The 15137-nt window shown below is 41.7% G+C and overlaps 1 protein-coding gene across 2 annotated transcripts in view; it reads right to left on the bottom strand.

Annotated features, from left to right (window-relative positions):
* Window positions 1–487: 487 nt before the first annotated feature.
* Window positions 488–15137, bottom strand: part of kcnc4 (potassium voltage-gated channel, Shaw-related subfamily, member 4) — a 29643-nt gene continuing 14993 nt past the window's right edge. Inside the window, exons 2-4 of one of the 2 annotated variants that reach the window (XM_044210917.1) lie at window positions 10688–11624; window positions 9938–10114; window positions 488–2615 (exon numbers count right to left, since the gene is read on the bottom strand). In XM_044210917.1, the coding sequence (XP_044066852.1) occupies window positions 2548–2615; window positions 9938–10114; window positions 10688–11624 (1182 nt within the window). In that variant the 3' untranslated portion in view covers window positions 488–2547. Of the gene's footprint in view, window positions 2616–6780; window positions 6987–9937; window positions 10115–10687; window positions 11625–15137 lie in introns of those variants that run through there. The other variant, XM_044210918.1, reaches the window with a different exon arrangement.

Here is a 15137-nt window from a genome sequence, read left to right as displayed (position 1 = left end):
TTAAAACATTCCTCATGGGCAACAACATTGACGATGATTACGCTAAGCTGAGGTGAGTGTGTCTGTGAGGATGTGTTTGTGTGTCTGTGTGAGAGAGAGAGAGAAAGAGAGAGAGAGAGAGGGTGTTGCATGTGAAAGACAGAGAGGGTGAGATGGAGGCAGCCGAGCAGTAATTAGTGTTGCCTGTCATCCCAAATCTCCATGGAGATGTGTTCTGTATGCCATCTACACCTTCAGTACATAATCATGGAGGCACAGGAGAGCAGGAAACACAGCTGTGACTGCCGTTACACCACTTTGAGCAAGCACAAGATCAACCACCAGACTTGTGTCACCACTATAAATAGCAGTACAGTAGATGACGCAGCAGCAACAGCATTATACAGCTGCAAATTGTGCAGTTAATGGAAAAAAAATTACATAATGCAAGTTGTGAATGAAAATATAAAAGAGAATGTACATAACAAACAAGATTTTATCCTCAACACCAGGTGGGAAATGGATTTTATTTCTATTTCTGCATAGAAACATGTGCCTACATGATACAACATCACACATGCACACACACACGCGCACACACACACATACATACAACATCTGACAGTTGGACCAGGTTAAAATCCATCACAGTCACCTATACAATCCATAATAGGGGAGATATGAAACTGATGTGCTGTGTGCTTCTCCATCACATTCGAGTATATACAACAAGGAAAACAGGAAATTAGGCTAAAAAGGTGAATTATCAAAATAATAATCTTTCATTATTGGTTAACAGCTATTTAATGGTGCATAAGCATGTCATATACAGAGGGAAATGAGTTTAAGGAATCATCCAGAATATTGTACTGTGCTACATACGTACAACTGTGCTTATACATAATTACAGACCTCTGGGTCAGCATAGAAATGAAGCTGGAGTCTAATGAAGATGAAATGAGCTTTCCCTTTGTTTATTAAACATAAGGCCACTATGGTAGACCATGAGGAATATATTATAAGTCACAAGTGAAAGAAACCACAATCCTCCTATTTCTCTCTCCGTGGAAACATGTAACAGGGTTTCTACAGATCTGACACAACCAGAAGTGTTAAGGAACAAATCTAATTACATTACTGCACATTTAAGCTCCATTACTCAACATGAGGCACAAGTGGAACTGATGGCATTGCACTGTATGTATTTTTTTTTTTTTTTTTTTACCAACGATGGTACTGAAAATCTACCATGTAATCTAAGAGTCTACATTTGGTCCGGAATCAACCAGTAATGATGCATCAGTTGTATACGGCTAATGTATTAGACAATACTGCTCTATTGATTTTTTTGTTTGTTTTGTTAAACTCTCTTTTTGTACAAGGATTTACAAACAATGTCTTGCCTGAGCAGCATTCATACCACGCTGTGTCTCGACAAAATATCTGCATGTTGTCCCTGTGGTCAGTGTTAAAAAGCAGTGGCACGACAGAAGGCAGAGACCGGATGATCGACAAAGAACTCTGGGTCTGTTTTGATGAGGATTGAACAATGATTTCAAGTTTTCATCTAATCCTAGTTCACAGTAACAGTTTTGCTGTACAAACCCATATTCACAAGTGTTTGGGTGTTCTTACTCGACAGTTAACAGCTATAAGACATTAAACCAAATGATGATGAAGTTTTGTTTTGTGTTTTTGTTCCAAAAAGAGACTGTTTCTGTACATATTACTCCAAACATGAAAAAAAAGAATCACACTAACAATGTATGTTGCTAAATGGTTAAAACAGACTCACTTCAGATGAAAATGTTGTTTCAAATCTAATATGAAATAGTCATGCCTGAATAAGCAACAGTCAAAGTCGACCAATAAATAATAAGGTAGTTATTATTTAATGAGAGTTTTACGACCCAAAAACTCAGCTAATCTGCTTTATCAGGACTGTGTGGGTGTGGTTTGATAAAATTTGACAGTGACAGTAACAACCCTACAACTGTCATCAGAGTCTGATTCAAATGTTGCTAAATCCTGATTGGAGCATGACATACATGACATTAACGTTTTTCAACTGAGCCCCTGCCCACTTCAAACCAGTGAGAAGAGCGCAGAGGGAAAAAAAGGATACAGAAATCTCTTATGTGAAATAACCAAAACTGTTCCAACATTGGCAGAAAATTGTGTGTTCATGTAGGACCCCACTGGTCATAACAAGAAGCTAATTGAGAAGATTTCAGGACCTTTAAGACAAGCTATGACATGTCCACTAATTGATAAGCATATCATTGATAGCCAGTTTTTAAAGTACATCATACAATGCTAGATCATGCAACACATGCAAAATGCTTTGTAACATGTAAATGAGTGTACACATGGTAAATCTGCAATGCAACTGATTTTGTACCACAGGGTTTTGGATGTATGACCAAAAAAATCTTGTCTTGAATAAAAAGAATCTGGTCTGCAGTTCATTCAGGGAGGAAAAGAAAGCAGAGATGAGAGCTGAAGCTCTACACAGCATGTACTCCACCGCAAGTTCATGCTCTTTCTCCTTTTCATAGCCAATCAGCATCAGGTCAGAGTGGTGACCTCCGGCTGAGCGTAGTTTCCAGTGGCAGCGAGGATGTCTTTACAGCTCTCTGTTAGGAAACACAAAGCGGACCATGTTTTTAAAAAACGCAAATCAATTAATCTATAAAACGCCATGAAATTGTTTCTTGAGCCCAAGGGGACATCTTTAAATAGCTTGTTTTGTCTTACCAATAGTTCAAAACCCAAAGATATTTAATTTACAATCATATAAAGATGCAAATCCTAAAATTTGAAAAGCAGAAACCAATTATTTGACATTTTGCTTGATAAATGACTAAAATGATTCAGCGATGACCAAAATTGTTTCTCATTTTCTGTTTAACAAGGTATTGATTGACTAATATTTTAGCTCTGCTCCGGAGATAAAATCCAACAGATCTGAACTTTAGAGGCCAGCGGGAGGCTTTTGCTTTGACCACCCATGTTGTTAATGGAAAGCTATTAGTCGCAATCATCCAGAGGAGTCATTTGGGAGTATGGAGGCTCATCCAAGCTCAGAAGCCTTTTCTCTGCTTGTCTGTATATCCGCCTGCTGATCTTAGCAGCACTTGAATGGTTTGCCACACCATTATGCACTCATCGTAAGGAAACGAGCTGGCGGCTGTCACATCGCTGAGACAATGCGCTTTCGACCAGGACAGTGTTTGCTTTTGTACGTATAAATTGTAACAGCGAGTGCTAACACTGTCACAGACTCCCTGTGATGATCTTAATCGCTTCAAATCCACCAGCATTTTGTTCCCACTGCGGGGGGAGGGGACATGACCATTTCCTGTCATTGATAACCATCTGAGCATCTTCAGACCTGCTGCATCCATCTGTCCTTTTTTCTGTTTCCTGCCATACTGCTCTGGTGAAATATTATCCATACCTTATATCCTGTAACCCTGGAATTAACCTAACAACATCCCCTATGGGTATAGCTCTGAAGAGCAGAGCCACTGTGCCATAATCTATCTCAATCTAACCAACCCAAAATGGCTGCAATCACAAAGGCAGCCTTTTGCAGGTTTTTGATTTTGAACTCTACCACAACAGTTTTTAACACTGTTAGAAAACAGTGATAGTCCACTTGAACCCTTTTTGCAGGTAATGTGCACTAAAATGTGTTGTGTATGTGTGATATTCCCCTGTAATAGACTGGGATGTCATTATCCACATACTGACCAGACACAGGGCTCAGGATTGAATTACCCCCTCCTCTCTCTCTTTCAAAGATTAGTTTTGAGGTGTTCTGGCTTTGCTCAGCCTTCCATTGTTTTTGTCTCTGCAATCGGAAGAACGCTCGCTTGGCAATTTCATGAGCTGACCAGATAATTTTGCATATTATTAGAGAAATCAGTGTGAAAGCATGCTGGGAACGATTTGTGTTTCTCTGTGTTTTTGTCTTCCCCACTGTGACTGTGAGGCTTTAAATTCTATATTGACAGATGATTTACTCTGCTGAGCATCACTACTTGTCCACAAACATCCCTGCTTCTCATGTATCTGACAGATATAACTGAGGTTGTGTGGGTTTTTTTTTTCATCTGCATGTGTGACAACATGCCATTAACCTACACCAGTTTACAACACTCAACACATTCAGGGATTGACGAGGCTTTCAGGAAACATGTTCAAATACAATTTCTTGTACTGGGCTGGGGGTATATACTCTCATAGGAGCCAAGCTACAGTAAGTGCCCCATTTCTGTGTTGTTTTTTTCTCAACAGTGATGTGCTAATGAGCTTTGGTAGAAAAATGTATCTTGGTAAAGTGCAGGAAAACACCTTCAGTGTCTTTGGGCTGTTTGCAGACGAGAGTCAGGATGTTGACTGGGTGGGATGTGTGCTCAGGATGTCAGGAATGGATCCATGACTGCCAAATATAGAGCCTCTCCTCACAAGGGGCTTCTGAATACTTTAGCAAGCTCAGATGTGAGATCCAGCGGCCATTCAAGCAGCGAGAGATGGCTGGCTGACAGCGGATGTCAATTGAGAGGATTAAAGGAGGTTCGCCTTCTTCTTTGTACCCATGTTACCTGTTTCAGACAGCTCTTAAAATGACAGAATATTGGTGTTACATGTTAAAAATGTTAGTTTAAGTTAGCAATTACTGAGACAGTCAGTGGTTAAAGGTGTATCAAAGCAATTTGGATGTGAACAAGATGACTGATTGAATTCAACTTACATCACAAATACTTCTACTTGAACCTGAACGCATGTACTTCAGTTCTGTATATATGGCTTTTTCTTACATATTTAGACACAACGGGCTGTTTGGTACCCTAACCTAGCACCACTCCATGGAGACGATTATTCAAGAAAAGCTCTTTCAGAGTGCACACAAACAGATAGATGATGCAATTAGTGCTACAAAGCTCTTCCACTGATTTCCTTTTGATCTGTCCTTTGAATAATGACGAATAATCTTGAAAATTCCAAGAGAGATGATATAAGTTAGGAAGTGGGTACATACATTGGAGTTTTCTCTCACCTTTTAATGAGCGAACTCAAACCTTGTGTTGAATCTATAGACATTTATTTACACAACTCCACCAGACTACCACACACCGTATTCTTTTTAGCCATGCTAGCAGCATGGCTCTAGGGATTGCAATGTCGACCAGTGACCTGCTCAAACTAAAATATCTCAACAACAATTGCATGGATTGCCATGAAATTTTGTACAGACATTCATGTTCCCCAGAGGATAAATCCCACTGACTTTGGTGATCCTCTGTATTTTCATCTACTGCCACCATCAGGGCAAAACTTTAAATATGTCCAATACCTGCAAAACTGATGTCATTCCCATCAGCCTCAGCTGTGCTTTGTGTTTAGTACCAATCAACAAATGTTCTGCTAAACATGTTGTCATTACGTGGGTTTCCAAAAGTTGGAAAAGTTGGTGTATCGATAAGAGTTAAATGCGACAAAGTGCAATGGAAATGAAGCATGTGACTTAAACGTCCACTGAAGCTTCCACTCCACGGAAGAGACGAGAAATAGCACACTACAACTACAACCTTCCTCAAATTAATACATGAAACAGACATAAATGTTATATTTCCATCATGTTTTATACATAGTTTTTCACCGTTTAAGGTTTGACTGCTGCTCTTTTAATTATGTCATCTTGTTGCACCCTCTTTTCCTGCAATGGTTTAATGTCACCCAAATGGAAAATTAGCGCCACCAGCTGTTTATCTCGAGGAACCAATTCCTAATGTTCGCATAATAGTAGACAGGCATTAATTTGTATTTTCTTTTGTCAACTTTCTCTAAATTCGGTTAAAATTTGCTCTACATTTGGTTGGAAACCAAGCTATTGTGAGCATGTTACCATGCTGATGTTAGCATTTAGCTCAAAGAGCTGCCTAAGTACAGCTTCACAGAGCCGCTATCATGGCTGTAACTCTTAGGCCTTGTTCAGACTGCCAGCCCAAATCCGTTTTTTGGCATATCCAGATTGTATCCAGATTGATTTTAGAAAGTCTGGACAGCAAAAAACTACATGAAATGCAAATCGGATCCAAGCCACATTTGGAGGTTGTTTGAAATGTGATTCCAATCGGATTTCTACAGATGCGTCTCAGTCTGGGCACTCTGGCTGCTCAAATCATAAAGTGTCTTTTGCGTCACTCGCTGTATTAACCATTATTATCAACACTGTGATGAACAATTTTTCAAATAGCAGCAGCTAAAAAGTCTTACTGTCTTGATCTTGTTATGACTCTCAGTTGAAAAATTCCCCCAGCTCCAGCAAGACACTGAACCCCAAATTGCTAATCCTTCGGTGTGTGAGTGTGTGTGAATGGTTAGTTACACACTGATGAGCAGTTAGCACCTGCCATCAGTGTGGCTGATGGCCTTCGGTGTGTGAATGGTTAGTTACTTCTTTGAACTGATGAGCAGTTAGCACCTGCCATCAGTGTATGAATGTGTGTGAATGGGGTAAATATGTCGTGTGAAGTATACAAGTACAGTCAGTTTACACTGTGGTGCCTAATTATAATACAACATATAATATCACATAAAATAATACAATTACAGTACAATTGACAACAGTAACTCCTACATCCAACATTTGGATGGACTATCATAAAATTTGGTGATCCCCTGACTTCTCATTTAATCCCATCAATGTGTCAAAATTTGTACCTGTCCCACTTTTGTTCATGATGGTTCATGATTCAGTACTTCTAAAACTAATACAGAATGCACACCGTACAGAGGATAAAGCTGTTTTATTAAGTTAACAACATCTTCCAACAACATCTAGCTAACAACATGGTCCACTACTGGTAAGGATCTAAGAACAGCAACATTTTCTCTCAGTTTTTCATCCATCCATCATCTGTGTTTTCTGGTGTGTAATTACAGCATGGGCTGCAAGCCGGGCTGTAGACTTTCAGTCCTGTTAAACCTCCTGACAGCTGAAAAGGGAAAATAATTATAACTACTGTATGAAGTCCATACCTCATGTGAGGTTAGTTTGAGTGGGTCATTTGGTCTAAGAAATGAAAATCTTCACTGTAACGTCTCAGCCATGCACTGAAGCTACCAAAGCCTAAATCAGGGTGTCACCCTCAACACAGACATGTGCTAATGAAAAATGGCTTACTTAAAGGAATAGATCAACATTTTGGGAACTACTCTAACACGCTTTCTTGCTGAGTGTTAGATGAGAAGATTGATGCCACTCTCATGTCTATCTGTATGTTAAATGTGAAGCTATACAGCCAGTAGACAGTTAGCTTAGCACAAAGATGGGAAATGGGGAAACAGCTAGCTTTGCTGTGTCCAAAGGTAACAAAATCTGCCTACAAGTGCCTCTAAAGCTCAGTAATTAACACATTAACACATATATCTCATTGGTTTAATCCATACAAAAAAACAAAGTCTAAAAACTACAAGTTGAGGTTTTCGGGGGGTTATGTGCGCCTAGCCCCCCGAAAAACCAGAATATGTCATTTTTACACTTCCTTTTATGTATGAATTAAACAAACAAGATGGCATAAAAAAAACCTCGTCCTTCACCCTCCGCGGGTGGTCTCATCCTTCGAGCTCGGGTCCTCTACCAGAGGCCTGGGAGCTTGAGGGTTCTGCGCAGTATCTTTGCTGTTCCCAGTACTGCACTCTTCTGGACCGAGATGTCTGGTGTTCTTCCAGGGATCTGCTGTAGCCACTCCTCCAGTTTGGGGGTCACTGCCCCGAGTGCTCCGATGACCACGGGTACCACTGTTGCCTTCACCTTCCAGGCCTTCTCCAGCTCTTCTCTGAGCACTTGGTACTTCTCTAATTTCTCATGTTCCTTTTTCCTGATGTTGCCATCACTTGGTATCGCCACGTCAACCACAACGGCTTTCCTCTGCTGTTTGTCAACCACCACGATGTCAGGCTGGTTCGCCATTACCATTCTGTCAGTCTGGATCTGGAAGTCCCACAGGATCTTGGCTCGGCCATTCTCTACCACCTTTGGAGGTGTTTCCCACTTTGACCTCAGGGTTTCCAGTCCATACTCAGTGCAGATGTTCCTGTACACTATGCCAGCTACTTGGTTATGGCGCTCCATGTATGCTTTTCCTGCCAGCATCTTACACCCTGCAGTTATGTGCTGGATTGTCTCAGGGGCCTCTTTGCACAGCCTACACCTTGGGTCTTGTCTGGTGTGGTAGATCTGGGCCTCTATTGCTCTGGTGCTCAGGGCCTGCTCCTGTGCAGCCATGATGAGTGCCTCTGTGCTGTCCTTCAATCCAGCCCGCTCTAGCCATTGGTAGGACTTCTTGATATCAGCCACTTCAGTTATGTTCCGGTGGTACATCCCGTGTAGAGGTTTGTCCTCCCATGATGGTCCTTCCTCCAGCACGTCTTCCTCTGTTCCCCATTGCCTGAGACATTCCCTGAGCACGTCATCTGTTGGGGCCTTATCTTGGATGTACTTGTGGATCTTGGATGTTTCATCCTGGATAGTGGCTCTCACACTCACTAGTCCACGGCCGCCTTCCTTACTGCTAGCGTACAGTCTCAGGGTGCTGGATTTGGGATGGAACCCTCCATGCATGGTGAGGAGCTTTCGTGTCTTAACGTCTGTGGTCTGTATCTCTTCCTTTGGCCACCTTATTATTCCCGCAGGGTATCTGATCACTGGTAGGGCGTAGCTGTTTATTGCCTGGGCCTTGTTCTTGCCATTGAGCTGACTTCTTAGGACTTGCCTTACTCGTTGGAGGTATTTGGCCGTTGCCGTCTTCCTTGTTGCCTCTTCGCGGTTGCCATTTGCCTGTGGTATTCCAAGGTACTTGTAACCGTCCTCAATGTCTGCTATTGTTCCTTCTGGGAGTGAGACCCCTTCTGTGTGGACTACCTTCCCTCTCTTTGTCACCATTCGACTGCACTTCTCAAGCCCGAATGACATCCCAATGTCAGAGCTGTAGATCCTGGTGGTGTGGGTCAGTGAGTCGATGTCCCGCTCGCTCTTAGCGTATAGCTTGATGTCATCCATGTAGAGGAGGTGACTGATGGTGGCCCCGTTCCTGAGTCGGTATCCATAGCCAGTCTTGTTGATTATTTGGCTGAGGGGGTTCAGACCTATGCAGAACAGCAGTGGGGACAGAGCATCTCCTTGGTATATGCCACATTTGATGGATACTTGTGCAAGTGGCTTGCCATTGGCCTCAAGGGTGGTTTTCCACAGCCTCATCGAGTTCGCAATGAAGTCTCTTAGAGTCCTGTTGATGTTGTACATCTCTAAGCATTCAGTGATCCATGTGTGCGGCATTGAGTCATATGCTTTCTTGTAATCAATCCAGGCAGTGCACAACAATCTAGGCAGTGCACAGCCTATATAATATATATATATATATATATATATATATATATATATATATATATATATATATAACATGATAAATAGTGAACTTTAGAGGAGCTGGTAGGTGGATTTTTATTACCTTTGGACAGAGCGAGGCTGCTTCAGGTCTAGGCTAGGCTAACCGTGTCCTGCCTGTAGCTTCATATTTAGCACACAGACATAAGAGTGGTATCGATCTTCTCATCTAACTCTCTTCAAAAAAGCAAAAATATATAAGCAGATTTCCCAAAGTGTCAATCTATCCCTTAAAGTACATGTGAGTTAACTGTCAGGGACTGACTGCATATATGGCTTAAACCTGATCTTGACTAACAGGATTTTCTTGAATACACTGTTCAATGCCCAGAGAGAACTAGTGGAGGAAACACAAAATATCTGACGACATACCTACGGAACCAAATTAGAATTTTCTCCAAGAAGTGAATTTAAACCACAGTACAGCTAAAATGCAGCAATGTGCAATGCTACAAACGTAATGTGTATATTCTGGTATGTACAGATATGAATGTAACTTACCAGTATGGACGTTGGGGTCTCCAGAGGTTAGGAGGAAGCAGGTGGCCTCTTTCTTAGTCTTGTCTCGCCCTCGGGAGCACCGCAGGGACCACTTTTCGCTGGGGGACAGCGGCTGGGTCAGGCTGCAGCCTTCCTCCTCTGAAAGGGCCACATTTGCATCCCCGTTCTGTTTAGAGTCTGACAGGAAGACAAAAACACATGGCCTCGTAAATGCCAAAGCTTCTACTGAGACTGCCCCAAGGGCCCAGACAAAGGCAGAGCTATATTGCATAAAATCTGTATTTTTCTCTGATGAAATTCAATTTGACTGAGATGTTATAAGGAGTCATTTGATCCTGGTGTGTTACTGTCTTTATGACTTAACGCGGTTAATCTGTCAGGCAAACTCTGAAAAGCCACAGGAACTATAATATAATATTTATCATCGATTAAATGAACAGGTTAAACAAAATAATCTTTCTAAATTAAAATGCTAATAAATAAATACAACAAACAGTAACATTAGCATTAAAGGGTCAATCCACCCAAATTACAAAGAAAGCATTTTTTAACTTACCTCTAGTGGTATTTAGCCATGCAGATAGTTTTGGTTTTATTTGCCCAGGTTTTGAGGGATTTCCACACTAAGGCTTTCTGCCTAAATGAATGGAATTTTACAACTATCTGCATGGCTAGATACCGCAAAAGGTAAGTGAGAAAATGTTTTTCAGTTGGGTGAACTGACCCTATGTTGCTGCATTGCGGCCTGACCTGAGCGATTCCTGCTGACACTCTCCTCAGCAGCCAGCGGACATGTGTCGCTCTGAGTGCTGTCTCTGTGTGAGTTTGTTTCCGACTTCCCAAAGGAGGCTGAGTCAGTCGGAGCGTCTGGGTTCGGGTTGTGCTTCTTCTTCTTTTTTGGGAGCTTCTGTTTGGCCATAGCCAGCGAGTAGTACATCCCAAAGTTATTGACAATGACAGGGACTGGCATGGCTATGGTCAACACCCCGGCCAGCGCGCACAGCGCCCCCACCATCATGCCCAGCCACGTCTGTGGGTACATGTCTCCATAGCCCAGCGTCGTCATGGTGACCACTGCCCACCAAAAGCTGATGGGGATGTTCTTGAAGTGTGTGTGGTTGGAGCCTGTAGGGTCGTCGGGGCTGGCTCCAATGCGCTCAGCATAGTATATCATGGTGGCGAAGATGAGAACACCCAGTGCCAAGAAGATGATGAGAAGGAGGAATTCATTGACGCTGGCCCTCAGCGTGTGGCCCAGCACGCGCAGACCTACAAAGTGCCGCGTCAGCTTGAAGATCCGAAGGATCCGAACAAACCGCACCACACGGAGGAAGCCCAGCACATCGCTGGCAGCTTTAGATGACAGACCGCTCAGGCCCATCTCCAGGTAGAATGGCAGAATGGCCACAAAGTCAATGATGTTGAGCGTGTTCTTGATGAAGACCACCTTGTCTGGGCAGCAGATGATACGCACCAGGAATTCAAATGTGAACCAGATCACACAGATGCCCTCTACCAGGGTGAGGATGGGCTTGGTCACCATCTCCCTCCTCTCCACTTTTTCTGTGACATTGCCCACCACAATCTGCTCTGTCCGATTCTGCAGCTCATTGAAGGCTTCGTGGGTCTCCAGGCAGAAGGTGGTGATGGACACCAGGATGAAGAAGAGAGAGGCAAATGCCACTCCCTGGACGAGACAGATGAAACAATTAATTAACACAATTTCATGTCTTCCCACAAATTAATAAGCAATCAATACTGTGTTTATTATATCAGGTATTGTTTTGAGCTTCCATTAAAACCTTTGCCTGCATAACGTGTGCCTCCACAAAACTATTTTTCAATCCATGCCATTTGTGATTATATTATAAGACTTCTTTATATCTGCAAACTTTACAGTATCACCAATAAAAAGACATGGATGTGCCAATCAAGTCTGTAAAGCCGCATGTTTTGAGGGATTATTTTCTGGCAGAGGCAGTGAGTGTCAGGTGATTGACAGTAAGCAAAGACTAAAATAATGAACACACTGATATGAGAACACTTAAGTCAGGCACAAAGAAATATGATAAGACACAACTATGACAACATCAAAGTAACGATTAAAAAGTATTGTGATGGACCATTGTCTGTGAAGTTAGTTCTGCATGTACAAGAATGAATGGCAGCAAAAAGCTTCCTCTGAAGGGGAGAAAATGAGCCCTAATAATTATGCTGACTGTGTGCAGAAACCAGCAGGAATACAATACCAATAAACCAAATACCAATAATACAAAGTAGAAGGGCTACCCAGACCACTGTGACAAACCTTTACCCACCTAATTGTGACAAATACCAGTATTGTACTTTAAAATGGAGCAGCAGGTGGCCCCAGTGGGAAAGAAAAATATGCACCTTCATTTGACTAACATTAGATAAATGCAGCAACAAGCAAAGTGGGAAGAACAGTTCCAATATTTCAATATATACTGAATGTTATTTAAGTAGATCATTTTGCAACTGAAGGTCATAACAAGGTCAAGACAGTAAGCTTGTTCAGCTGCTGCTATTTGAAAAATACTTTTAAAGACTAAGAGTCTGTAGCCATGCTAGCGATTTGTGAGGCTATACTACAGTGCTTTGAGCTAAATGCTAACGTCAGCATGCTAACATGTTCACAATGACAATGCTAACATACTGATGTTTAACAGGCATAGTGTTTTGTGTTTAGTTTAGCTTGTTAGTATGCTAACATTTGCTAATTAGCACTACACACAAAGTGCAACTAAGATTAGTAGGACTGTCATTAGTTTGGCAGGTAATTGTAAACCAAAGTATCGGATAAATTAAAATGTTGGCCTGATGATGGCACTAGATGAAAAATCAGGGGCTCACCAAAGTTACTACAATTCACCCTGAGTAAGAAATGAAGTCATAGTTGTTCAGATAGTTCAGTCCAACCACCGACTGACATTGCCATCCCTATACCATGCCACTAAAATGACTGAATATGAAAAGTTCACAGTGAATACAAAGATGCAAAAATGTGCTAAAAATGTTTGTTTCCTGACAGCAATACAAACAAGTGTCAAATAAAATGGCAAGTATTTGATATTATTATTTTATACAATCATGCAGCCCAAAAAAACATCAAACATAATCTACTTTTTTTCTAGCTCCACTGCCACTGTGCCTCCTCATGACATTCTATTACCTCCCAGGAAATAATACAGTGTTGTGATTGTCCACTGCCACTCTAGTTTGAAGATTAGTGAGTGAAGCTATCTTTTTTTTTTGTAAAGGCACTTTGTCCGCAGAAGAGCCAGGACAATGTTCTCAGAGAAAACAGACCAATTTCAAACCAATTACTCCCATGAACACAGAGACTGAATCATGCTGAGAGAAAACGTGATTCCATTAACATAGGGCCTGCCAGTCAGAGACAGCAGGGGACGCTCACATGGTGCCAACACTGAGTGAACTGACTTACTAAACCAACCACGGGGTGACTGTGTGAGTTGTGTTTCAAATACATCATGAGGAAAACAGTCTCATGATTAGATTGTGTTATGACAAAGGATGTTTTTGGTCATCTCCAACCACAAGAGGAGGAGAGGGAAGTGAAAAGATGAGCAGAGCCTGCTGGCACAGAACAGCAAGGGACTAAAGAAGGAGAGATTCTGGACAATGAGCTGAGTCAAGAAATACTTTCAGTAACCTTTCCTGTCAGGTTTATCAGAAATGTTTCAATGAGTGAAACACTTCTGTCAGTGTTCCCTCTAATACAAATGCAATATAATACAAGTGATCTGTCTTGGAAATACAAACCCAATCAAAATGGTGAATGAGTCAAACCACTTTTACGAATCATGGGAGGTAAAGTGAACGATATGGCTGCATGGCATTCACCTAACCCAGCACAATAGCCATGCCTGTCTGTGTTTGTGTTAACATTGTGTGCTAGCTCAAACCAGATCTGTCTTTATTGTTTACTAAAGCCTGGACAAATTGTAATGTCTCTCCAACCTTTCTAATCTTGCAGCTGGATAAATATGTACCTGTGACTTGCATGCACTTAGCTATTTTCTCCCTCCGGGGGCCCCTCACATATCACTTGGCTTTATAGTGTTTGGATCTGTGATTAGAAAAAACAAATAAAGTAAGTAATGTCCAATGGGGACACTAATTCATTGTGGAACAAATAAAATAAATAGTGAGTTGGAAGAAGAGCAGCCCATGTTCAAAACAGCAAAAACTGAGATACTGCACACATGTATATATACAGTATAATTCATGTCTGTATATATCTCTATTGTGCATGCAGATAATGTGCAGCTTTCTACCATGACAACCTTCTTCAGCTTTGTCCCTGCAGAGCTCTGAGGCGCTCACAGCTCTGATCCCCTGAGAAGACTGAGCTGCAGGACAAGAGGGAAAGCCAAGAAGCCTCAACTCTGCCCCAGGAGGAGCTCAGAGGTCCCCCCTGTTGCATGGACAGAGTTTCCCTGAACATCACCAAGGTTGTGTGTTTGTGTGTGCGTGAGTTACAGGGCTGAGTCAGGAGGTATATCACAACAAGCCAAACAGCACTGAAACTAAATAGAAGTTTTTTGAATTCTGTGTTGTAGTGGAGTAGAATATAAAGTGCTTCAAAATTGTACTTGAGTAAATATGCTTGATTACCATTGCTCAGTGGTCGACATGCACGTGCATATTTCAAAATGTAAAAATAAGTTATTCTCATTTGAAATAATTGATTATTTATTAAGTCTTACTGCATCGTTAAAACCTGCATCACTGAATCAGACTGCAGATTTTTTTCTTGCTTTCATCTGAAAATGTAATGTGTTTCAGTAACACTGAATGAACAGCCTTTATTTACCGAAAAAGTACTAATTTACATGCACTCACAGTTTCTCTAACACACACAGAGATACAAAATATGTTTTCATTGTGTCCTCTCATCCATGATTTCCTATTGGAAAGCTATCCACACAAAAGGCCCAGATACACAGTCAGTGTACAGCCAGATAACTAAGGTCTCTACCAAACGAGAGGGTTCAGCCTCTGTTGAAGCGCCTCAGCAAGATCATTTCCAAAGTCAATTAATAAAAAATAGCCCCAGCTTTTCATCAATCCTCTCTGGACTTCTAGTCCCACTGGGTTCTTCACTGGTTGCACGATAGACCAGAATCAGAAGAAGAGCTATTACAGAAGGAGC

This window comes from Siniperca chuatsi, linkage group LG10 (assembly GCF_020085105.1).
Source record: "Siniperca chuatsi isolate FFG_IHB_CAS linkage group LG10, ASM2008510v1, whole genome shotgun sequence".
In the NCBI taxonomy this organism is placed as follows: Eukaryota; Metazoa; Chordata; class Actinopteri; order Centrarchiformes; family Sinipercidae; genus Siniperca; species Siniperca chuatsi.
Note: the sequence above shows the minus strand (reverse complement) of the source record. Positions and strands in the feature narration are given on the sequence as shown.